This window comes from Phocoena phocoena, chromosome 4, assembly GCF_963924675.1.
Source record: "Phocoena phocoena chromosome 4, mPhoPho1.1, whole genome shotgun sequence".
NCBI classification, from domain to species: Eukaryota; Metazoa; Chordata; class Mammalia; order Artiodactyla; family Phocoenidae; genus Phocoena; species Phocoena phocoena.
In genome coordinates this window covers 137,766,837-137,794,215 of record NC_089222.1, presented here as the reverse complement: position 1 = coordinate 137,794,215, position 27,379 = coordinate 137,766,837, and the positions used below count along the sequence as shown (strand labels likewise).

The 27,379-nt window shown below is 38.9% G+C and overlaps 1 protein-coding gene across 1 annotated transcript in view; it reads right to left on the bottom strand.

Annotated features, from left to right (window-relative positions):
- Nucleotides 1-1,181: 1,181 nt before the first annotated feature.
- MORC3 (MORC family CW-type zinc finger 3) overlaps nt 1,182-27,379 on the bottom strand; it is a 40,342-nt gene continuing 14,144 nt past the window's right edge. Inside the window, exons 6-17 of the mRNA XM_065876461.1 lie at nt 26,948-27,095; nt 24,810-24,938; nt 24,265-24,387; nt 20,768-20,865; nt 14,256-14,360; nt 13,510-13,632; nt 13,329-13,403; nt 12,352-12,397; nt 9,991-10,157; nt 5,802-6,690; nt 4,094-4,248; nt 1,182-1,335 (exon numbers count right to left, since the gene is read on the bottom strand). Coding sequence (XP_065732533.1) covers nt 1,182-1,335; nt 4,094-4,248; nt 5,802-6,690; nt 9,991-10,157; nt 12,352-12,397; nt 13,329-13,403; nt 13,510-13,632; nt 14,256-14,360; nt 20,768-20,865; nt 24,265-24,387; nt 24,810-24,938; nt 26,948-27,095 — 2,212 coding nt within the window. The remainder of the gene's footprint in view (nt 1,336-4,093; nt 4,249-5,801; nt 6,691-9,990; nt 10,158-12,351; nt 12,398-13,328; nt 13,404-13,509; nt 13,633-14,255; nt 14,361-20,767; nt 20,866-24,264; nt 24,388-24,809; nt 24,939-26,947; nt 27,096-27,379) is intronic.

Genomic DNA, 27,379 nt, shown 5'->3' with positions numbered 1-27,379 from the left:
TACAGTAAAAATTTAATATTGTACATGACAGACATGTAATTAAGCATACAAAAGGAACATGTATTCAATGTTCAGAAACAAAAGTAAAAATAAATAGCAATGATAAAACTTTGAAAAAAATAATGCACATTTTAGTTGTGGAAAATAAGATTCTTAATTATATATACAGTTATACTTAATAGAAAGCCATCTCTTTATAATTGCACAAAACACGGGACCAGTAAAGCATCATTTTTATGGCATGTAATACTATAATCCTAGGTTGTTTGTTGCTTAACTCCAGGATATAAAACACTTAGGTTTGTAATATAAGAGAAGGTATGCAGTACTGTTGGAGAAAGATTGTCTTCCTCAACTCGTATTAACCTGCAGTACTCCTACAAAAGGCTGTACAGGAAATTTCACAAAAAGAAATAGTGAACAATCACTGTGCCCACTCCATGCAGACCAAGCAGCCAAAGATGGGCTTCCAAGTAAATGTGGTGGGGCATTTAATATTTTTATATTTTTATACTAAAAATCATTATTTTTTTCTGTAAAAACACTTTGTGTTTAATAACCATGATCGGCAATCTCAGCACACACACAAAAATCCTGGCAAAATGGATGGAGTTTCTGCTTACTTTATTTTCATGAATAAAATATTTCAGGAGATAAGAATTTATAGAAAAGAAACATTAATGCTCAATTACTTACAACTTATCGGGAGTGTTATTCCATTTTTAAAAACCCTGTTTTAAACTTCTCTGTAAGAAAATCAAAGGTAACATTTCCATTTGTATTATGGCACAGCCCTCAAGTCAGAGAAAAATACACTTTGGGGAACCAGAAAAGACTGCACAAAGGTTAGGGGAAACCTGAAAACCTCTTGGTGAAAAACACTTGAGTCCTCTAGGGTAATAAAAAAATATGTGTGACTTAATTATAAATATTTACATTTCAAAGCAGAATCATGAGTTAGCTATGTAGCTGCTCAATACCAATGATTCACAGGCATTTCAAAAGGTGTGATAATGTGTCCACGATATTTGTGTCCACACTTGAATGCATAGAATACAGAAAAGATTATGGTTCTTCAGTCTGTTACGTATCATATCTATAACAAAGTTGCTTAAATTTTGAAAGCTATACAACCAGAAAGACGAAGCAAATATTTTTTAGTATCTCACATAAAATACACTTTAAGTACTACTGATTTCACTCATTTGCTCGACAACTTGTCCTAAGATCTCATCAACTACATCGACATCATAATTCACTTGCTGAAGATCGAGATCAGGTACAATCATGGCCAGGAGCTGTCCTACGTTAACTCGAAGAGATCGAAGTTTGAGGCTGCAAATACAAACATTACACCTATTAGACGAACATTATAACAATACAGTTCAATATTCAGGTAGGCCTTATAATTTAAGGGAAACATTAAAATGAAATCTCTGTAGAATGATATACAAACTAAATGAAAAGCAAAACTTCCTCAAGAGAACTAGATTTAACAATTCATTTAACTTAATAATTCATAATTTAATAACTAAGTATAATATTTATCTGTTGGTATGTAGAGTGTTTCAAAACACTAGCAGCTCTGTTTGGTTCCAACTATTACAATTTTAATTCGAGATTGGAGAAAAGATGGACTGGTAAAATACATAAATTACAAGATGTTATTTACAAATGAAAATCTTGTTATCACCTGGAAAACAATAATGATACACTAGTGAGAACACTGGTCTAAGAATAAGAATGTGTCTCTTTGAAGTTCAGCTTCCTTTTGAGCAAAGTGAATTGAACTGTTCCCTAAAACATGTTCTATGAGATATCCATAGTAGTATAAAAGGATAAAGAAATGGTCCTGTGGTCAAATGAGCTTATACAACTTTGGGTTAAATAATGGTAAAAAGACTTTTTAAAATGCAGGATTTCTGGGACTTCCCTGGTGGCGCAGTGGATAGGACTCTGCACTCCCAATGCAGGGCACCTGGGTTCAAACCCTGGTCAGGGAACTAGATCTCACATGCATGCCGCATCTGGGAGTTTGCATGCCACTACTAAGGAGCCGGTGAGCTGCAACTGACGAGCCCTGCAGCAGCAACTAAGGAGCCCACCTGCTGCAACAAAGACCCGGTGCAACCAAATAAATAAATATTAAAAAAAAAAAGCCTTTAAAAAAAATAAAATGCAGGATTTCTCTGAACCTATCACATGCTAAAGTTCACTAACTATCCGTTTTACTATGCATTTATTATAAACACTGAGAAACCCTGGATTAAGTGATCATTATCATTCCTTCCGTTTTCTATACTGTATCTAACTGAATATCCACATTCTAGACTTCAAATTTCTACAACTACACAGCTAGCAGCCTTTGCGTCGAAGCTTGAGACGCCTAGGTCAAGAGAATGTTACAGTTGTTTTTGTTCTGCCCCCTCCCAAAATATAAGAAGTCTACATTTAGTTTAGATACTGATCTTTCTAGGGTGGAAATCTCTGAAGGAGCGAGCTGCTCATCCTTGGGTTGACAACGCATAAAAATGTGATTTTAAATATGTTTTTTGTGAGCTTATGTTAAGATTCCATTGGACCTTTGATAAAATTTTACATCATGCCCATAACAGCTGTTTTTTGTCCAAGCTTTCCCACTCATCTTCAATCAGAGGCCCATTTCTATAGAAAAAATAGAAAAAGACCAGTATGATCCTACAACCATCTTTGGCCTATCCTATCCTTTAAGTCTTTTGACTGTCCTGGCTAATTCCTCCTCTCTACAGGACACATCACAAATCCCTATTTTAGTACACAGAACAGGACTGAGAGAAATAGTGTGAGCTCCAAATGCAATTTTAAATATTCAAATAGCCACATTAAAAAGTAAGATGAAATAAATTTTAGTTACATATAAAATATTACTTCATCATATAACCAAAATATTGAGGCATTTTATTTATTTATTTTTTCATACTAGGGCATCAAAATCCAGCATGTATTTTATAAAGCACATCTCAATTCAGACTAGCTAGATTTCAAGTGTCAGTGGCCAAATGTGCCTATACTGTCTTGGAAAGCACAGGTCTAAAAGACCATCAGTTACTCAAAGTTTAGTGTGCGAGTCATCTGGGAGATTGTTTACAGGTTTCCAATTTAATCAACTGCACTGTGGTCCAAGGATCTGCATTTTCACAAGCACCACAGATGCTTGTGGTTCCCGTTTTCAGAAACACCAGGTGGGATTTTTTTTTTCTGACCCCTTGCCCCCCGATGCTTATATGTACTGATCTATTCATTCTATTTCCATGAATAGATTTAACGAAATCCTTTAAAACCTTAAGCTAAAAAACTAAGTCATAATATAATTAATGTCAAGTAAGGATGGTAAATTATTTCTCAACAATAGTACATTTTAGGTATCAAGTTTTATCATATTAGCAAGAAGAGTTGCACTATTTTTAATGACTATTTTTGTGTGTTTCTTTTTCTCTCTTGAATGGTTATCAACAGACCACCAATACTGTCAGAACCCCAAGCCCATTTAATATCTTCCTGAGAGAGGGTAATCATTCATTTACTGTTTTCTTATTTTCACAGAACTTCTTCCTAATTAATCACCTGTAATTAGGAATCACCTGTAATGGCAATTTTTAGTAATTTTGTGATTTCCTAAAAGTTAAAATTGGGGAAGGCATGTAGTAAAATGAGGTAGCAAACCATAAAGAAATGGTGCCAAGTACAGAAATTAAAGGTCAAAAAGTAAGTTTCATGAAATAGACCCTTGTCTTCTAGTCATCGCCTAATTCAGCCCATCCTTCAATATCTGGCTCAATTTTCACTTTTTCCCAAAAAAACATTCCAAACCACTCTGACCAATCAGAGCTTAATTCCTTTGAAACTCCTATTTCATTTAAGTTCACAAAATTGTTAGTTCCTTGAAGGGAAGAATGATGACATGTACTTCTTTTGTATCTCTGTCTATCAGAACGTTGGGATCACAGCAGCCAGTAACTTCTTTTGCAAGAACAATCTGTTTGATGTGCACTAGCAAATAAGTATCATGCTAACCAGAACTGCAGCCCTAGCCAAATGCCTCATCTCATATTACCTTTCCCCATCAGTATAATTTACAGACTCCTCAATGTTACTTGACGTTGACACATCTCCAATTTGTCGACTTGTAGATTTCAATTGTTCGATTTCAGTTTTCAGTTCTTCACACTGCAAACGGATTTGTGATTTTTCCATTTCCAATAATTCAACCTGACAAAAAATTAATTAATTTTATAACTGTACAATTTAAAAATACTAATGTCAAAGTGCAAATTTAAGCTAAGAAATGTACAAAATCCTGCTTGATGAAAATTATTACCATAAAAAAATTAGGGCACCTCCCCGCTCCAAAAAGAAAACCAAAAAAACACACACAAAACACAATAGCTTTCTATAAATAAAGCTTCATTTGCTTAGTTTCAGCTCTATATCTTTTTACATTAGAAGAATACAAAATGTTAATTAAAGCATGACTAAAAACAAATGGGGGCTTCCCTGGTGGCGCAGTGGTTGAGAGTCCGCCTGCCGATGCAGGGGATGCGGGTTCGTGCCCCGGTCCGGGAAGATCCCACATGCCGCGGATTGGCTGGGCCCGTGAGCCATGGCCGCTGAGCCTGCGCGTCCGGAGCCTGTGCTCCGCAACGGGAGAGGCCACGACAGTGAGAGGCCTGTGTACTGCCAAAAAACCCCCAAAAACAAAAAAGCAAATGAGACCTAAAAACTGAAAAACCAAGATAAAAATGCCCAAATTATGTTGAGGTCATAGTGACTTTCACTTCTTGCACACTCACCAGCAGTAAGTTACAACAGAAAGCTTATATTTTTTATGTATTTTGTCATCTAGCTCCTGAGCCAACACATCAAGCGGAATGTCTGAATAAGCTTTTATGTCGGCAGTATTTCCAGAAGAAGGGGCAATTCGGTACCATACTGTCGTTTCCAAATTCCTTTTAGCAGAGAAACTCTCCTTTCAAACACCATGTAAATATAATACGTAAAATATTTTTCAAAGGAGCTACCCAAATTTGAACTAGGGGCTCCTCCTTCCTCAGTAAAAGAACCCCCAAATAAAGACTACATTTCCAAGGCATCCACTGGCCAGGTGACTAAGGTCTGACAGATGGCATATAAGCAGCTTTCAGAAACTGCACCCCTTCTCTTTCCTGTTGCCTGGAATGTAGATATACGTTGGCTGGACCTGAAGAGCCGTCTCGGACCACAAGCGCAGTGGTCCGAGTGCTTTGCTTTGAGAAGCAAAGCAACGATGCAGAAGGAGCCTGTGTCTCTGATGACTGTGCAGCTGCTACTGTTATGTGGGGTTTTATGTCACCTTCAAAGGAACCTAATCATAAGTAATACAGGGTACCTCTATAAAATAAGGTATTGTCACTACCCTGTGTGGTTATTTGCAGGCTTATTATAACGGACTAGAACTCCTGGCATGTAGTAACTGAGCGTCCCAGTGGGAATGAGCAGGACGATCCCTCACTGCACAGCAGTGTCCCTGCGCACTACAGGACATTTACCAGACCCGGTTCCCGCCCATTCGATTCCAACAATGCCCATCCCTTCAAGACATTTAAGAACCGAAACTGCCCTACACATTTCCATATGCCCCCAGAAGGACCACTCCCAGTTGAGAATCAGTGGAGTCGGTACATGGAAATATGATTACGTGATTTATGCCCACCTAGCAACTGGCAGTTAAGCTTTAGATGCCCCGGACTCCCACGACTCTCACTGTGCTGAATGATGTAACTCACCTCACTTTTATACTGGTCCCTCTCGATACTGCATTTGTCCAGCTGTCTAAATACATCGTCAAGCTGCACAACCATCTCGTCCATTTCACTTTTACTCTCGCTATTGGAACACTGACTGCATTCAGCCTTTACATGTTGCAAAGCACTACACTGTTTTTTCAGCCTTTCTATTTCTTCCAAAGCTTGCCGATACTGAGACACCATATGGTCTGGACTTTCAGATTTACCATTAATACTTTCAAGTAAACATACAGCATCAGTTTCAGTAGACTGATGGCAAGTTTCCTTCTTCACGTATTTGTCATTCATTTCCAGTATCCTCTGCTGTAACACTTTGATTTGGTCAGTAAATACGTGGCACTGTCTTTTATAATTTTCTTTTTCTTGGGTGACAAGAAGCAGCTCATTTCTTAGTTCATTTAATTGGCAACCAACATCACCAGCAGATTTATCAAAGATTTCCTGGGTTTCACGAATCTTTCCTTCAGTTTCCACACAGGATGGCAGTATGGCTGTGTCATTTCTTACATCTATCTCATCTTCAATAGTTTCTTCCTTTTTAACGACTAAACTTGGTACTTCAGTCTGGGTGGCTGCAGTGGTTCCCTGATTGCACCTGGATGATGAGGTGCCTGTTGAACTAGTCTGGCCACACGGTTCATTATCACCCACAGGCTCCACCTGAATACCGCTCTGCTCCATGTGACTCTGTTGCAATTTCACTTCAATATCATCGTCTACTGCAGGCTTGGGAGTACTGTTTTCTTCTAAGATGATGACATCTTCATCATCATCATCATCTTTATAAGAATTTTCAAATGCTGGATTACTCAATCTCCGATTCTTTGCATTCAAAATTGAGGAACGAGTAGAGAGTCTCCGTTTCAGGCTGGAAAAAATTTTATATATGAAATATAAGATTATAAAATGTAGCTATGGAAAAAATAGACGACCTTGAAGTAATCTATCTTGAAATTCTAAGAAATGCCCATGTTCATTTTAAAAAAAAATGATATATTACACAGTACTGCCCAATGATTTAATGAAGTAGAGATTATTTTCTCCTTTTACAGATAAGGAAACAACTATTGAGACCTCTTTTTAAAAGTAGCACATCCTGGGCTTCCCTGGTGGCGCAGTGGTTGAGAGTCCGCCTGCCGATGCAGGGGACACGGGTTTGTGCCCCGGTCCAGGAAGATCCCACATGCTGCGAAGCCGCTGGGCCCGTGAGCCATGGTCGCTGAGCCTGCGCGTCTGGAGCCTGTGCTCCACAACGGGAGAGGCCACAGCAGTGAGAGGACCGCGTACGGCAAAAGAAAAAAAAAAAAAAGTAGCACATCCTTATACTGCCAAATATCTCTTCATTTGATGCCTTCTGGCATTTCAATGTAACATGTCCAAACAGAATGCCACCACCCACCCCAGGGCTACTCTCTGAATTCCAGAGCTCAGTGAATGACACTGCCATTCCCGTTTGCCCATCAGAATTTTTATAAACATTCAGTGATGAAAGGTGAACCACAAAGTAAACAAGCATGCCCTATCCTTTCATGGAAAACAATTTCCCCTGCATTAAAAATTGCCTCATTTTCTTCATCTGCTTAGTTTTCTGTGAATTTATCACCAATTGATTACTTTTTGCCCCACTTAGAGGGATATTTGTACTGATTTGCTATTTGGGCCTTATGTGTTAAGACCTCATTTCTCAAGAAGGATTTTCCCCTTTCTTAGGCTTACTCTCTCATATGGAGAGGACATAATCTCCAATAAAATCTTGAGAAAGGGTACATATGACATAAAGAAATGTGAAATTTTGCATGGTGAAAATATCTTTATTCACCTCTCAAGTTCACTGCTGGCTTGAAAAATACAGACTTCCAGGTTGGGAATTACTTTCTCAAAACTTTAAAAGCATCAATCCATTGTTATCTACCATTCATTGTTCCTGCCATTCTGATTCCTGATCTTTTGAATATAGTCTGTGTTCTTCCTCTCTGAGATATTTCTTACCTTTTCCAGCCACTATGCTGTGTATTTAGTGGCAATTAAGTCTTTCTTATATTATTTCTCTCCCTTTGTTCTCTGATTTCCCACTCTGAAATGTCCTTACTCAGATGTTGGCCCCTCCAGTACGTCGTCTCTTCTTTTTTCTATCTTCCAACCATTTATCTTTTTGTTCTAGGAGATTTATCTGTTAAACATCTACCCCCCTCTCAATAAATTTCACATGGTTTCTTCTACTCCCTTTGTTTCAGTTTTGTACATCTGAGGATCCTTGGCTATATTTCTATTTCAGACTAGAGGCAGTGAGGTCTGGGAATGTGAAGGATGCTCAGGCTGTCATCATCTTCTATAGCTTTTCTCTTGGGAGCCCAGTGAGGCAAGGAAGGGAGGGGGATTTCTTCCACTCAGTATTCAAACTTTCCCTTACTTCTGCTTCCAAAACAGTGGCTCACCCACATCTTCAGCAGTAGAAACTGCTCCAGAAAGTAAACTCCCTGCCTTCTGGCAGAGGAGGAGAAGCAGCACTGTTGGACTTCGCGGGCTGGGAAGAGGTCCAGGGAACTACTCTTCCTGAAACTTTCACACAAGCTTCCTGTTCTCACACCTATTTTCCACCTTCAGAAGTTCCCAATGCTTCCAAGTTCTGAGACTGTCTAGGGATCAACGGAGTTAAGCATTTAATTGGAAACTGTCCTATTATTTTTCTTACCAGGCCAATTCCTATTTGTCTCTCTCAAGACTTAGTTTAGGTACACCTTTCCACAGACTTTGGCTCTATGAATTTAAGAATAAATACAGGCTTTAAAAATTAATGAAGGGGACTTCCCTGGTGGTCCAGTGGTAAAGAATCCTCCTTCCAATACAGAGGACGCAGGTTCGATCCCTGGTCAGGGAACTAAGATCCCACATGCCAAGGGGCAACTAAACCCGTACACCAAAACTACTGAGCCCCCGTGCCTCAACTAGAGAGCTTGAGTGTTGCAAACTATAGAGCCCATGTGCTCTGGAGCACACACCACAACAAAGAGAGAAAACTCACAGGCCACAACTAGAGAGAAGCCCACGCACTGCAGCAAAGAGCCCGTGTGCCGCAACTAAGACCCGACACAGCCAAAAATAAAATAAATATTGTTTTTAAATTTAATGAAAAGTTTTACTCTGTTCTCTTCTTCCATTTTGATGGCAGTCATATCCGAAATTAAATTCCATGATCACGTCTGTAACATTACAAGTTTTACTTTTTCTTACTTTGTCTGTAACCATCTTTATGAAGAAAAGCCAATATTATGGAGACTAGTTAAAAAAAATTCACACATGTTCTCAGTTAAGTAGCAATTCAGCCATAAACTAAGACCTCAAAATGTAGGCTATAAACAGCAAACTATTTCAAAACATGCCCTCTCTGATGTATATATGCATTAAGACAATTTCTAATCTTTTCTGAATTTTCAAAAATCCTTTTAAGAATTTAATGAAGGCTACAAAACCTCTTGGAACGCCTGGCCTCACTATTTCAGAGAATCTTGTTTCAATGTTTCTCTTTCAATAACAAATATCAGATGGAGTCAGTCTAATGTACTAGTTCACTGGTGTCACGCGCCTTTTCACCTGTGTCCATTCTATCCCCTTTGAATGGGCCACCGTGCAGAGCACTTACTGCTTTCAGAATTTCAGGGACCAACCTAAGTACCAGCTCATCATACAGCCTTCCCGACCACTCCAGTCAAAAGAGCTGACTGTCCAATTCATGTATCACTCACACCTTTCTTCCTCTTCCTTCTCCATCCACTCATCCGAAGTGCATAGCATGTCATGGGCTATGCTAAGAACGTATGGGTCACATCTGACATTACAGCGTTGTACTGTTAATTGCTTCAGGTTTTTCTTTACTCAGATACTGATAATCTTAAAAGCAGGAATTTTCATACTATACAGAATTTCAAAGAGGTGACAATTTGATCACTCTCCACAATAAAAACAATTAATGTTCTTTTAATTGATTTAAACAGGTAACTTAAATGGAGTGGGGGTAAGTTCAGACAATGAAAGCAAAGTAACTTGTCCTTAAGACTTTTCACATGCATGTCAACTACACTTTCTTAGAAGCGTATTACTGCATTGAAGTGTCAAGTAAAGCTGTTTAATATTCATTCCGCAAATGGAAAAACACATTTTAGCCACTGACCTGTTATTCTCAGGTTCAGACTGGGGTGAACCTCGATGATTATTTATAAGTCTCGTTGCATAAGTATTTGCCGCTTCTGAAAGATGTCCTCTTGGAACATTTTCCTTAACGGGAGGAAAGCTTTGACTTGACACGGGAGTTGTTGGAAACAAGAGTTCAGCAGGAATCTGTTGAAGGAAAAAAAACTGATCTTAAAGAAATTTTTAAAGTGTGTCATGTTCCAAACACAAGATATTCTTTCCCCTTTCCGCCATCCCAGGACGCACTGAGAACTATCCTAACCACATAAACTCCTTGTGCTACACCAGACCAGGGAGTGACCAACAACAGGCCAAAGAGCCAAACCCAGCCTGCAAGTGAGCTAGGAATGGTTTTACATGTTTAAATACATGAACAAAACAACAAAACAAAGAAAGAATATGCCACAGAGACTGTATATGGTCCACAAAGCCTAAAATATTTACTATCTGGCCTTTTATTGAAAGATTTGCTGACCTCGGACTATACAGAACGTATAGACATATAATAAAAACTTATTTTTCTAAGAGAAAGAAATTGAGGATAAAGTCACAAAGACACTGCCTTTAAAAACCAAAGTAAGCCCACTATTCTTTTTCTCCCAGTTCTGTTCTCACCCTCAAACCCTCAGCCTTTACACAAGAAAACATTTCAATGTAATGATAAGCACACGTACACAACTGCAACAGACCACAACTTCTGATACAAGAAGTACAACTACCTATTTATACACTCAGAAAAAGCTCAACACCATTAAGCATTAAAAAAGGTAGGGGGTATGGAAGGACTTCCCTGTGGCTCACTGGTTAAGACTCCACGCTCCTGATGCAGGGCACTGGGGTTCAGGGAACCAGATCCCACATGCATGCTGCAACTAAGACTTCGCCACAACTAAGGAGCCGGCAAGGCGCAACTAAGGAGCACGCCTGCTGCAACTAAGACCTGGCCCAACCAAATAAATAAAATATTAAAAAAAAGATAGGGGTATGAATTAAGAGATAAAAACTACTATGTATAAAATAGATATGGGCTTCCCTGGTGGCACAGTAGTTAAGAATCCGCCTGCCAATGCAGGAGACACGGGTTCAAGCCCTGGCCAGGGAAGATCCCACATGCCGTGGAGCAACTAAGCCAGTGCACTACAACTACTGAGCCTGAGCTCTATAGCCCTCGAGCCACAGCTACTGAGCCCATGTGGTGCAACTACTGAAGCCCGCGCACCTAGAGGCCATGCTCCGCAACAGGAGAAGCCACTGCAATGAGAAGGCGACACACCACAACGAAGAGTAGCCCCCGCTTACTGCAACTACAGAAAGCCCGCGCACAGCAACGAAGACCCAACCCAGCCATAAATAAATAAATAGATAGATAGATAGATAGATAGATAAATAAATAAATAAATGCAACAAGGCCATATTGTACAGCACAGGAAATTATAGCCATTATTTTGTAATAACTTTTATTGGAGTATTATCTGTAAGAATCTGAATCACTATGTTGTATGCCTGAAACTAATATAATATTGTAAATCAACCGCACACTATGGTTGAAGGGTCAACACTACAGCTTTGGTGCACGTTAGTACTACCATGTGGCTCCCTGGGTCTTCCTATGAACTTTTCCTTGACTGTCTACCTAACAATAAGATTTTTTTTTTTTTTTTTTTTTTTAAATGCAGTACGTGGGCTTCTCCCTGTTGTGGCCTCTCCCGCTGCGGAGCACAGGCTCCAGACGTGCAGGCTCAGCAGCCACGGCCCACGGGCCCAGCCGCTCCGCGGCATGTGGGATCCTCCCGGACCGGGGCACGAAACCGTGTCCCCTGCATCAGCAGGCGGACTCTCAACCACTGCCCCACCAGGGAAGCCCAACAGTAAGATTCTTAAAAGAATATCTGCCTTTCCTCAGAAAATGCCCAACTGTATAATAAAATTGAGAAGTTTGAGTGAAGTTGTGGGTTAGAAGTCAGTATTGGGAAAGAGGGTAAGAAGGGCTACAGGAAGAGAAGAGAAATGTGAACTGAATGAACAAGACTGCTTCAATTTGTTATGTAACTCCTAAGCTTAAAATTGAGTATTAGGGCTTCCCTGGTGGTGCAGTGGTTGGGAGTCCGCCTGCCGATGCCGGGGGTGCGGGTTCGTGCCCTGGTCCGGGAGGGTCCTGCGTGCCGCGGAGCAGCTGGGCCCATGGGCCGTGGCCGCTGGGCCTGCGCGTCCGAAGCCTGTGCTCCACGGCGGAGGAGGCCGCGGTGGTGAAAGGTCCGCATACCGAAAAAGAAAAAAATTGAGTATTAAATTAATCACAACACAATACAAGACACAGCTATAAAATGGAAGGCCTAATTACCCGAGGGATTGCTTCCGGTTGTCTGATCCTGAATTTTTCCTTGTCTCTTAAAAAAAAAAAAAAAAAAAAAAAAAAGAGGAGAGAGAAAAGAAAAATGTATTTAAATTTACTTCATTATGATTTTTCAATTCTGTTTTCGAATGACATACTTGCCATTTTACTACTAAGTCAATAAGATAGGTACACTGAACTTTGCTTCAATTTCGTTATAATCAGTGGTAAGGCCTCAGGCAGGGAAGTACTTTCCACCTCTTATCTCAGCAACACCCTAATGTCTTCCACTCCTGCTACTGGATTTATCTTTAAGAACAGTGTACTATAAATCAAAACCACCCAGAAGATCTTCATCAACTCAGCCTTCCATGTGCAGTACATAAGCCTAACGTTCCCCGTGGTTCACTATCGTTCCCCAGCTTCTCTCTCCCACCTCTATTTTCCATTATCCCCATTCACATATTTACTGTAGTTAAGCTGAACAAACCATTGCTTCCTACCCAACAAATCCTACCTTTCCTTCAAGGCCTATTACAAAAGTCCTTCATGAATTTTCCTGACCCATTTCCCCATCCCCAACCAGAAGTAATTTCTACTTATGGGGTTCCTCACAGGACTGGATCATGCCTTTTACGGGAGTCGTCAACTTCAAATTGATAAAACACACATCTCACTTTCCCCGTTAGACCATGAGCTCATAAAGGGCAGTACTCACTTTTGATTCACTGGTGTGTAGTCCAAAAGAACAAAACTATACTGTATATTCAAAGTATCTTGTAGATAGGACAGCAATAAATAGCAGGTACTCACAGTATAAACTTTAAAAGCACTTGATGTATGCCACATCGTATCTTTTTTTTTGGAGTCATAATCTTTTTTGGCTATACTACTTTATCTTGGAGAAATATCAACTAATGCTACAGACACACCACTGTTGATAATCTGGGTATTATTTTCCCACCATACATTAATATAACACTCACTTCTTTTTGTAGGTTTTTTCGTAAGTGGGATGCACCAAATCTTCATCTTCAGGTTCTTCTGGAACATCACAATTTCTAGTCAGAAAAATCACATGGGAATAACACGTCACCAGCGCCTATTCATACACCTTGAACAGTACTTTCTGCCTTTCCAAAAAGGCTACTACCAATTATATGGTACCTGAACTGTGGGTCAGGGTTATTGGAGCAATACCATTTTTCTGGAAGTTGATCTATCCCATCTGGTAATTTTCGCCACTTTAGACAGGAATCACATTGAACCCATGTCTGATCAGGACGTTTCCTGTAACAAAATAGCAACTAAATATGAGCATGGAAAAATGGATCTAAGTACTTCACTAGACTTTCCACATCATTTCTACCACAAAATGCCCCTATTATTTAATTCCGTCCCTGAAAATTCTGGAACGTTTGACAGAGAGTTAAGATTTTAAAAACAACAATTTTGGCTACCACTGAAGGTTAAAAGTGACAGACCAATTTAAACAAAGTGACTTAGTCTTGTTTAAAAGCATACTATTACATTGTTTCTATAATAAAAACTAAAAAACTTAGAAAATACTACAAATGCCTTGCCCTGAAATTTATGTTAAGTTAGCGTCTGCAGTGTCAAATCTAATATACTTATTAGCACAATAAACCATTCAAAGTACAGAAAATAGGCAAGTTCTATTACTGTAATTCAAGCAATTTTTATAACTGTATTACATTTTACCCTCTATTATAGCACATCTCTGAATAACTTAAATGTATATATTCTTTTAGTTTATAAAAGGCTTTCGAGCTGTGGGATTTATTTCTTACTATGGATTAGATTAAAAAGTTTATGAACACTGTAGAATCACCATGCCCTCCAATATCACATCTTGATATTATAGTCACTTCTTATTTTTTAAATGTACTTACTGTATATCTTCAACCAGCAAAGTCAGAGGATATTCTGCATTTTTCTTCACTTTCATTTCATTCCAGTAATCATTGAGCTTATCTCCTAGTGCTGTTATTGTAAGCCTTAAAAAAAAGTAAATTATAAAATCAATTCAAGAAAAAAAAGATAAAGATCAAATCTTTGACAAACAGAGAAAGAATAAACAACCTGGTACTGATCATGTGAACACGGGGGGAGGGGCCTCCAAAAGGCACAGTTAAGAAAACTTAAAGTAATGGCAATTTTCTCTAAGGATGTAGGTAAGTTCATAGAACAGAGCCAGGACCATCTAGGAATAAGATGGACAATACTAACACTTTGGGTCCTCTGTTGAGGAAGTGTGCTGCAGACCAGCTACTGGGAAAACCACAGGCTTTCTGAACTTCACCCCAACCAACAAGCTTCAATGCAAACCAGAATGCAGCTGTTTGCTTTATAAAAGTATGCAACCATTACCAGCAAGTATAATTCAAAATAGCTTCTGTCCCACAATTAAGACTTTCACTTTTCCCACAATAAGGTGTCAGTAAAAAAGCAAATCAACAGGACTTACTGAGATAAACATGACTATGGTCACAACTGAATAATCATTTGTTAAGGAGTTAAGTACCTACTGTGCCAGGAACTGTCTGCACACACAAGATATAGTCAGTGTAACATCTTAAATTTAAAACAGCCAATGTGATCCCTAACAAATTACCCATGATGTTTTTCACAGAACTAGAACAAATAATCCTACAATTTATATGGAACCACAAAAGACCCAGAATTGCCAAAGCAATCCTGAAAAAAAAGAAAAAAGCTGGAGGCATAACCCTTCTGGACTTCAGAAAATACTACAAGGCTACAGCAATCAAAACAGTGTGCTACTGGCACAAAAACAGACATATAGATCAATGGAACAGAATAGAAAGTCCAGAAATAAACTCACACACCTATAGTCAATTAATCTTTGACAAAGGAGGCAAGAATATACAATGGAGAAAAGACAGTCTCTTCAGCAAGTGGTGTTGGGAAAGCTGGACAGTTGCGTGTAAATCAATCAAGTTAGAACACTCCCTCACACCACACACAAAAATAAACTCAAAATGGCTTAAAGACTTAAATATAAGACATGACACCATGAGACACCTAGAAGAGAACACAAGCAAAACACTGACATAAATCATAGCAATGTTTTCTTAGGTCAGTCTCTCAAGGCAAGGGAAAAAAAAAAAGCAAAAATAAACAAATGGGATCTAATCAAACTCACAAGCTTTTGCACAGCAAAGAAAACAAAAAGACAACCTATGGAATGTGAGAAAATATTTGCAAAGGATACAACTGCCAAGGGTTTAATTTCCAAAATATACAAACAGCTCATACAACTCCATAACAAAAAAACAACCCAAACAAAACTTGGGCAGAAGATCTAAATATACATTTTCCCGAAGAAGACATACATATGGCCAACAGGTACATGAAAAGATACTCATCATCACTAATTATCAGAGAAATGCAAATCAAAATGACAATGAGGCATGACCTCACGCCAGTCAGAATGGCCATCATCAAAAAGTCTACAAATAATAAATGCTGGAGAGGGTGTGGAGAAGAGCAAACCCTCCTACACTGCTTCTGGGAATGTAAAATTGGTGGAAGCACCATGAAAAACAGTATGGAGGTTCCTTAAAAAACTAAAAATAAGAGTTACCATATGATCCAGCAACACCACTCCTGGGCATATATCAGGAGAAACCTATAATTCATAAAGACAGGGCTTCCCTGGTGGCGCAGTGGTTAAGAATCCACCTGCCAATGCTGGGGACACGGGTTTGAGCCCTGGTCCGGGAAGATCCCACATGCCATGGAGGAACTAAGCCCGTGCACCACAACTACTGAGCCCACATGCCACAACTACTGAAGCCTAGAGCCCACGCTCGGCAACAAGAGAAGCCACTGCAATGAGAAGCCCGCACACAGCAAAGAGTAGCCTCTGCTCGCCGCAACTACAGAAAGCCCGCACGCAGCAACGAAGACCCAACGCAGCCAAAGATAAATAAATAAAATAAATTAAAAAACAAAAAGATATATGCACCTGGGGCTTCCCTGGCAGTCCAGTGGTTAAGACTCCGTGTTCCCAATGTAGGGTGCAGGGGTTCGATCCCTGGTCAGGGAACAAAGATCCCACATGCCACATGGCACGGCAAGGGGTGGGGGGGGGGAAACGATACATGCACCCCGCATGTGCAGCACTATTTACAACAGCCAAGACATGGAAGCAACCTAAATGTTCATCGACAGAGTAATGGATAAAGAAGATATGGTGTATACATCAATATATACAATGGAATATTACTCAGACATAAAAGAATGAAATAGTACCATCAGCAGCAACATGGATGGATTTAGAGATTATGATACTAAGTGAAGTAAGTCAGACAAAGACAAATATTATATATCAATTTATATGTGGAATCTAAAAAATAGTACAAACTTATTACAAAACAGAAACAGACTCAGACTTTGAAAACAAACTTAAGGTTAGCAAAGGGGAAGGGGGGTGGGGAGGCATAAATTGAGAGTATGGGATTAACAGATGCATACTACTATATATAAAATGAACAACAAGGATTTACTGTACAGCACAGGGAACTATTTCAGTATCTTACAATAAACTATGATGGAAAAGAATAAAAAAAGAATTATAGACGTACATATATACATATAACCAAATCACTTTGCTGTACACTTGAAACTAACATAATATTGTAAATCAAGTATACTTCAATAGAGTAAATAAAGCTTTTAAAAATTAAGACTGGGGCTTCCCTGGTGACACAGTGGTTAAGAATCCGCCTGCCAATGCAGGGAACACGGGTTCGAGCCCTGGGCAGGGAAGATCTCACATGCTGCGGAGCAACTAAGCCCGTGCGCCACAACTACTGAAGCCCGCGAGCCTAGAGCCCGTGCTCCGCAACAAGAGAAGCCACCACAATGAAAAGCCTGCGCACCGCGAGGAAGAGTAGCCTCCGCTCGCCGCATCTAGAAAACGCCCACACGCAGCAACAAAGACCCAACGCAGCCAAAAAATAAATTAATTAAAAACATTTAAAAAAAAAAAAACATTTAAAAAATAAATAAAATCAAGATTTGAAATTCTGTACTGACAGGTTAATATTAGACATATCTATCCCCGTTCATTATCTCTATTTTTCCCCACCAGGAAGCCCCACTATAACAACACATAAACATCTGAATAAGAATGTATCATCTCCCCTCCCAAATATGGTTCACCTTTCATATCGCTTTTTCAGTTCTTCCTCATCTCCTTTTCTTATCACCTCTATTCCTCAATCCATGAGACTGCACCCATTTCTGTTGAAAATACACCTATAGGAGTGGAACTGCGGGGTCATAGGGGTGGGCACTGATGTCCACCTTTACTCAATACAGTCTAATAACTTTCAAAAATGGTCAACAATTCTCACACCCAACAGCACATACAGGAGTTCCAACTGCCCCTACATCTTACCAACATTTGCTATATCTTATTCATTTTAGATAATTTTTCCATTTTGATCTAACGTGTCAATACTTTTGCATCTTGCTTAAAAAAAACCACCTAAATTAAAGGTTATCAAACTATTCTTGTTTTTTGTTTTTGCCTTTCTCATTTAGGCTTAAAATCCATCTGCAATTGATTTTTTGCTTCATATAAGAGGGAGAAGTTAACGTTCATTTTGTTCATACAGGTAGCTGAACCATCAGTTTTAGAAAGATGATCATTTTCCTACTACACCTTCGTCATAAATCAGCTGACCATATGTATAAAAAGCAGGGATTTGTTTCTGGCTTCTCTATTCTATTTCACTAGACTATTTTTTCGTTAATACCACACTCTCACTACAGCTTTTTAAGCACTGACATTTAGTAGTATGAGTCCTCTTGATTTGTTGTTCTTTGTCTTAACTGTCTTTGGTCTTCTGACTTTCCACATAAAGTTTAAATTAAGCCTATTAACATACACACACACCTGCTGGGATTTTTTTTTTTAACCTGGAATTGTATTTAATTACTTTGGAGAAAAAACGACATTTTATAATATTCAGCCTACCAACTCCTGAACCTGGTATACCTATTTATTCAGATTTGAAATTTCACTCCACAATGTTTTATAGTTTTTAGTGTGTTGAGGTCTTTGCATATTTTATTTACTCCAAAGCACTTGCTTTTTTGATGTTATTATGTATAAAAATTTTTCAATCTCATGGTTTTTTTTTTTCTGGCTGGTAAACAAACTTCTGAATACTTCTTATCTAGCAACCTTAGACTCTGTATTACACTGCAGATTATTTGGGACTTTCTATATACTTGATATTGTCACCTACAGAAAATTATTTATTCCTTTCCAACGCTTATTCTTTCATTTCTTTCTTTTTTGCCTTATTTGTTCTGGTTATTTCCTCAAGAACAATGGTGAATAGCTGATAACCTTATCTTACTCCCACTCTTAAGGGGAAAGCTGTCAATAATTCACCATTAGGAACTGCTGTTTTTTGCTAAATAGTCGGTATTGCTAATATGCCCTTTCTATTAATGGTTTTGTAAGAGTTCCCTTTTTTCCTACATCACAAATTGATACTGTAGTTTCTCAAGTGCTTTTTCTGTACCTATGAAAATAACCATGAGATTTTTCTTTAACATGATGAATTACATTGAATTTTGAATAGTAAAAACCACCCATGCCATCTTGGAATACAATCCACTTGGTTTTAATGTATTATTCTCTTTACAAGTTACTAAATGGTATTTGCTGTTTAATTAATATTTTTATATCTTAATCACGAGAGACTGACATAAATTTTCTTTCTTGTAATGTATTCGTGAGTTCACTACTAGTTATGTGGTCTCTTAAAACCTTTAATGATTGTGTAAGCTGGCGCCGCCGCTTCCTTAAATGTTTGAAAGTATGTGGGAAATTTTTAATTTGATTCAGTTTGAAAGGAAGGTGTCCATATCATCTAAAATGGTCTAAAATTGTTCATGCTGCCCCTCTATGTTTTTCTGTCTGTAGATCTGTAGTAATGTCCTCCTTTTCATTCCTGATATTGATGATTATTGTTTTCTCTTTTTCCTTAGTCTTGCCAGATGCTTATAGACTTTGTTAATCTTACCAAAAAAAAACAAACTTTGGGCTTTTGATTGTGTCAATTATCAACCTATTGTCTTCCAGTTCCAAACAGGGTTTTTTTGGGTTCCGTTTTGTGATAATGGAGCTTGATCCTGTAAACATTCATCCTTTGCCAGCCTGAGGAATGTTACACTGGGTTAACGGGGCAATGAACCTACCAGGTGAGAGCAGCAAGACACATGGCCTTCAGGTCGGGTGCTTCATTATTATTTGGCTGGAGCCCATGGCCTCCCAAAGGAGCTCCAGCTGTGCTTTCAGGCCACGCTCTTCCCTCCAGCAGCAGGAACCAGTTCCAGCATATACTCACACCCTTGGGCACAGACAGGTCTCCTCTACAGAACAGCTCTAGCCCAAGCCCACCCACATCCCCTGGCAACAGCAGGCCATGTCTACAGACCCAGAGTGGCCAGGCCTTCTGGCAAGCTTCTTGCCATGGCAGGTGGCCTGTTGCTGTGTTTGTTATGACCTCTACAAAGGGATCTGAATCTCTGACATCAGGGACCCAGGATCCTCTCTTAGTGTTTGTTATGACCTCTACAAAGAGATCTGAATCTCTGACATCAGGGACCCGGGATCCTCTCTTAGTTCCTTTATTGTCTACTCTTTCTCAATCTAGAGGTAACAGCTGTTCTTTTGTATCAGCTAGTTCTGGACATCTACTGTCCTCTTTCACCTCTCTGAGTGATCACCTTCTACTATTCTGGTTAACAACTCCCTATATTTTCCCTGTTCAAGTAACAGGGGTAGCTTCTGTCTCTGGACTATACTCTGAATATTTATTGATTTTCTCTATTGTGTGTTTCCTAATTTGCTGATTTTGCTCTTTAACATTTCCCTCCTTCCACTTTGTTTTTATATGAAGTTTGCATTCTTCTTCATAATATACGCTCATTAGGACAACTGTTTGTGCTTCCTAAATTTACAAGTAAAATTGATGGTCATATTTATTTTATGGCTTCTGATCACTCTTAAAAGATATGAGCATTTCTGTCTCAAGTACATAGGACTAAGTTATCTTAAAGTTCCCATCCAAGATCAAAGTTTCTGGATTTTATATTACACAAAAAAATGTTACCAAGAAAGCAGGAACTTCCTCTATTTAGTACAAATCTCAAAAATTCTTCATCAGTAAAGACAGAGGAGAATATATTTCTATTTGTGACGGAGTAGAATACAATCCCCAGGGATGAGAAAATGATTACATGTGTTTTCTATGCAAGCTTCCCCCAAAACAGAAAGAAATCCAGCTTAGAAAAAGTTATGAAAGTATTTCCAAAATAAATAGTAAGAAGTCAGTCATTTAAATAGGTAACATACCTGTATTCGTTAGTATAATCGAAATCTTGTTTATTATGAGTCGGCTTTAGGAAATAACAGTCTATAATCCCCACTACTCCGACACCCATGTTGTTTGCCTGAAAAATAGAACTGGCATTTTAAACATGAAACATGATGCTTCAAACAATTATCCCTTCACCAAGATTTAAGATCTGCATGAAACATTTTCCTATATTTTATCTGATGCTCATGACATTTAGATTGAAAAACAGTGTCTGGTAGGTAATTTACCTTTCTGGGAGCTAACTCCTAAATATGTAACAACAGCTTTCCTCCAAAACCACTTCCACTGTTATCAAGTATTCATGTCGACAAGTATTATCATTCCCGATTTTATACTAGGGAAAAAAGATCCCCTCTACTGGGATGCAATTTCTTAGCTACTAAAAACCACAAGTAACTCCTTCCTGTATCCATAGTGCCTAGCAAAGGCTTTGGCACATAATATTCTGTAAGTTCGTTAGATAAAAATTAAAGACACTTATCCAAAGTTACACATTCAGTTGTTTATTGTGATGAAGTAAAAACTTTATTTCAACTGACCTAGGTTATTTTTTAAACCTGCTAGCTAAAACACTGAACTCAAAGTATCTGAGTCATTTTCTGATTATGTGATTAACACATGTATTTTGTTCACGACTATAGCTGAGTCTAAGTATAAAGAGAAAAAGTGGAATACTGACTTCTGAGAATTTTCATAGATGCAACTATAGACAAAACCATGAAAACCTAATCATAATGCTACTCCACTAAAAACCATCAGTGGTTCCTCATTTCATACAACTTGTAAACCACAGAACCCTTCAATCTTAGTTCTTTTTCACTTCCTTTCTGGCCTCATCTTCCTCTTTCCCATTCCCCACTTACCACCTGGTCCAGGCATAACAACTCCCTTAATGATGCCATCCTCTCAGAAGCCTCTTTCTTTTCCTTTGCAGACATTCCTTTCTCTGTCTAGAAAGCTCTTGCCAGACTTCCCCAAACAGTAAATCAACTCAGTCTCATCTCAATCACCACTTTCTACAAGAAGCCCTTTCTGCTACTCCAAGGATATACCACATTCCCCTCATCAGAAAGAGCTCTGGGGGCATGTGCTGTACCTTTTCATCTTTTTATGCTGAGCATCTAGCGTGGAAAATCATACCAAGTATTTAATAAATGTTTACTGAATCCAAATACTACGACCAGTCCATCTTCTGGTAAAGAAAAACATTAAAAGTTGGCTGTAGGGCTTCTCTAGTGGCAAAGTGGTTAGGAATCCACCTGCCAATGCAGGGGACATGGGTTCGATCCCTGTCCGGGAAGATCCGACATGCTGTGGAGCAACTAAGCCCGTGTGCCACAACTACTGAGCCTGTGCGCCTAGAGCCCGTGTTCTGCAACAAGAGAAGCCACCACAATGGGAAGCTCGTGCGCATCAACGAAGACCCAATGCAACCAAAAATAAAATACATTTATTTAAAAAAAAAAAAGTTGGCTGTAAAAGCATATTTTTTACAAGGTTAAACTTAACCAGAAATTATATATAATGCAAATTTAACTGGGTTGGAAAAATGGATTATGTACCTTAAAACACTTGAGAAATAAGGCCTATTACCAAAAATACATTTCCAATTACCAGTGAAATTCAGAACTTTATAATTATAGAGTATTTCTGGCAAAAATTACTATTCCACAGCTTCCCTGGTGGCGCAGTGGTTGAGAGTCCGCCTGCCGATGCAGGGGACACGGGTTCGTGCCCCGGTCCGGGAAGATCCCACATGCCGCGGAGCAGGTGGGCCCATGAGCCATGGCCGCTGAGCCTGCACTCCGCAACGGGAGAGGCCACAACAGTGAGAGGCCCGCATAACACACACACAAAAATTACTATTCCAATTATAAATAAAAATCAGCATTTTAAATAAAAGTTATTGACACCTTTTATCATGGTTGTCCTATTTCTGGATTTATATTTCTAATTGAAATCAGTGGTTATAAAGAAGAGCCCAACAAAGTTCATTTACTTTTTTTTTTTTTTTTTTTTGCGGTACACGGGCCTCTCACCGCTGCGGCCTCTCCTGTTGCGGAGCACAGGCTCTGGACGCACAGGCCCAGCGGCCATGGCTCACAGGCCCAGCCGCTCTGCGGCATGTGGGACCCTCCCGGACCAGGGCGCGAACCTGTGTCCCCTGCATGGGCAGGCGGACTCTCAACCACTGCGCCACCAGGGAAGCCCTCATTTACTTTTTTAAAAATTGAAATATAGTTGATTTACAATACTATATTAGTTTCAGGTGTATGACACAGTGATTCAATATTTTTATATACTCCATTTAAAATTATAAGATATTGGCTATATTCCCTGTGCTGTACAATATATCCTTGTGGCTTATTTATTTTATACATAGTAGTTTGTACCTCTTAATCCCCTACCCCTATCTCCCCCTGCCACCCTGCCCCCACTGGAAACCACTAGTTTGTTCTCCGTGTCTGTGAGTCTGTTTCTGTTTTGTTACATTCGCTCACTTATTTTATTTTTTTTGATTCCACATATAAGTGGTAACATACAGTACTTGTCTTTTCCTGACATATTATACTTCATTAAGCATACTATGCTCCAGGTCCATCCATGTTGTTGCAAAGAATTTAGAATGAAATAAAATGAATAGAAAATGAACATCATAGAATTGGAAAACAAAATATGCCTGGACTTAAAACCTTTAACAAAGCTGAATTTCAGAATTTATCACAAATTCTTAACACTCACCCACACACAACAAAAAAATTTTCTGTGAAAACAGGTAAAGGATAAACAGGTTGACATAGTGGGCAATGTTCACCATCCTAAATTGAATTCTACAACGATGGAAGTGGCTTTGGAGGAAAACTCTGATATATTCAGGAACTAACTCCAGAAAAGTAAATCACCTATCAGATACTATTTTTTAGGCTATTGAGTCAACAACTAATTAAAACCAATCAATTTTATTCTAGTATGAAAAAAATCAAGGATCCTTTTCCAAGTGTAGAGAAAATATCTGCACCTGTGCCTGAGGTCTAAGGCGGGTTACTTATCAGCCCCAATTCCCTCATCTGTAAAAGAGATAAAATGTTCTGTCCTCAAATTAATATAAAAGCGTTCTAAGGTCAAGTGCCATACCAATGTTATTAAAAACATTGACATTTAAAAGTCATTAGGCAAAAAGCACATTGTTACACATTTGACCCAATAACGTTATCCTGACTTTTTTTTTGCGGTACGCGGGCCTCTCACTGTTGTGGCCTCTCCCACTGCGGAGCACAGGCTCTGGACGCGCAGGCTCAGCGGCCATGTCTCACGGGCTCAGCCGCTCCACGGCATGTGGGATCTTCCCGGACCGGGACACAAACCTGTGTCCCCTGCATCGGCAGGCAGACTCTCAACCACTGCGCCACCAGGGATGCCCTGTTATCCTAACTTTTATAAAAGATACAGACATTTTCAGATATAAACTTACCCTTAACTGACATCCAACTTTTTCATAAGCTTTGATGAGTCTATTTCTGTGATACATCATTATCCCATAATGATCTTTATTTCTGCAGTTGAATCCAAAAGTAATTCTCACAGTTTTATTAGTCTTAAATGTTAAGGAAAATTCTGAACACACCACCTCATTCCCTTTAAACCACCCTTCCTATTTCTTTTTTTTCTTTTTTCTTTTTTTTGCGGTACGCGGGCCTCTCACTGTTGCGGCCTCTCCCGTTGCGGAGCAGGCTCCGGATGCGCAGACTCAGCAGCCATGGCTCACGGGCCTAGCCGCTCCGCGGCATGTGGGATCTTCCCGGACCGGGGCACGAAGCTGCGTCCCCTGCATCGGCAGGCGGACTCTCAACCACTGTGCCACCAGGGAAGCCCTCATTATTGAGTCCAAAGGTGCAAAAAAGGGCAAAAGTTGGAGAGGATTGACTCTATCAGGATAAAAGGAGAAAGGGGGAAGGGAAATACACTTGACTGATACATATCTATATACAGCATCATAACAAGCAAAATAAAGGATACTAAAAATTTGGGTCGATAAATATCACGTTCAATGTAGGCAAGACTCTTCGAAACTAGCTGTGTCTTCACTTTCTGTCCACGCAAGATGATCTGCATTCGTGGCTTTAGATATAATATACTGCAGTAAGCCTGCAAAGACACACAATTATCTGTCCTTTCCACATAATTTTCTATGGATTTGTTCAACATTACTTATGCATGTATTTAAAAAGGAAGCTACCGCCTTGCTTTGATAAAAGACATATTAACTCTTCAATAAAATACTATAGACTATAAAGGTGTATTAGTTAATATCTGAATACTTTTTATTAAAAACAAGCTCAGTATACTGTAGCCAGTAAAAATGACTTACAGAAAACAATCTACTGACCTACATAGATGTTGATATGTTAAGTGAAAAAAAGTTAAGAAACAGCATGTATAGTATGGTCTCATTTTAATTTTAAAAATATGTTTATGTGTACAAAAAGGACTATTTTCTGACTCTCCTGTCAAAACTATATATTGCTATTATAATTTTTAAAGCATCAATAAATTTTATTTGGGCAAAAATAAGCAAAATCTAATATAAACAAAAGGGACTATTATAAGCTTGAAAAGGAAAAAAAATCATAAATAATGCACCAACATTTCAGCAGAGTAGACAAACAGCACTTCCTCCATACGGAGCTGTAAAAATCAGCAGTCATCTAAATGTGTTGTCAAGTCTTTTTTTTTTTCTTTCTTTTTTTTTTGGCCGCATTGAGGCTTGCGGGATCTTAGTTCCCTGACCAGGGACTGAACACGGGCCATGAAAGTGGAAGTGCCTAGTCCTAAGCACTGGACCGCCAGGGAATTCCCTAAACGTGTTTTCAATTCGTAATACATGGAAGTTTAGATACCTTAGAATTGTGACCAAACTTTGCATCCTAAAACATGTTAAAATATGATCTCCTGTGCCTGTCTCCAAGCTATCAGAAATCTCTGAGGGAAATGAACTGAACAACTCAAGGAGGATATATGAAAAGTTCAAAACAAAACTAAAATTTGAACATTTCTCTTTTTTTTTCCTGACTCCTGATTTCAAAATTAGTGGTGTTTTGCCCATTTATAAAATTCATTAATGATATTTTAAAACATTTTTCTCATGATACACTAACATTATACCATCTGCTCTGGCGACCTCTGTATATTCTTAAGATTTTCTTAACAACTAGGACATACTTCACTAACACACTGGGGTATATCAAGGAATAGTAATAGCTGCCATTGTAATTGCTAGAATCTCAGATAAAACTACATAGTATACTTGTAAACGTCAAATGAATCCTTAGCTTGGGGTTATGAAATAATTTTAGTACAAAAAAAGGGAAAAGGGGAATTCCCTGGTGGCCCAGTGGTTAGGACCACTCTCCCTGGTCGGGGAAGTAAGATCCCACATGCCACAGTGCAGCCAAGAAAAACAAAAAGAAGGAAAAAAAGGGAATAGTATTATATGTCTTATCATAGTGACTAAGAAACTTAATATTCTTTGTTTTAATTAATTTATTTATTTTGGCGGCGTTGGGTCTTTGTTGCTGCGTGGGCTTTCTTCGGTTGCAGCAAGCGGGGGCTACTCTTTGTCGTGGTGGCTTCTCTTGCTGCGGAGCATGGGCTCTAGGCGTGCGGGCTCAGTAATTGTGGCTCGTGGGCTCTAGAGCGTAGGCTCAGTAGTTGTGGTGCATGGGCTTAGTTGCTCCGCGGCATGTGGGATCTTCCCGGACCAGGGCTCGAACCCGTGTCCCCTGCATTGGCAGGCGGATTCTTAACCACGGCACCACCAGGGAAGCCTGAAACTTAATATTCTTATTATATCAACACTGTTATATTGAGATATTAATTCCTTCAATCTTAAAAACATTCTCATCTCTAAGGTCAAATCTCAAAGATATTTATCACAAAATTATACTAACGTGCATTATGTATAGGCTATCCATGACTTCGCAATTAAAAAACTTTTCTAAGCAAATAAAACAAGCAGTGCACACAAGACAAATTTAATAAGTTGGTTCATGTCTGAGATACTTAGAGATTTCTGGCAGCATTTATAATACAAGTGGTTAACAATTTCCATTATTTGATGATTTTTCTCACTCCCACAAAGAGAGCTAAATACATACCCTCAGAGAATAGTCACTCTCAGGGGCAATTTGGTCCATCCTTTCTTGCTTCTTGTACCCTTTCTTCCCTGCTGTCTCATCTAAATCTTCTGGAATTCTAATGTCATATTTATCCTTATCAAAATCAAACTCTGTTGCACTTTTGTAGCTGTAAAAATAATTTTTTATAAGAGCTAAATTTTAACTTCACCATAAGCAAGCAAAAAACTTTTAGTTAGCAAAACAAAACAGGAACATGTGGTGGCAGTTAAGGTCAGAGGAGTTGGAGGGAGGGAGAGAGGGAGAAAAGAAACCCAGGAGGTACAGAAAAGAACTGTATTCATCCACACATTGCCACTGGGAATGTCAAATGATGGAGCCACATTCTGACAGTTTCTTAAAAAAATAAACATGCAGCTACCATATGATCCAGCAATTATACTCCTGGGCATT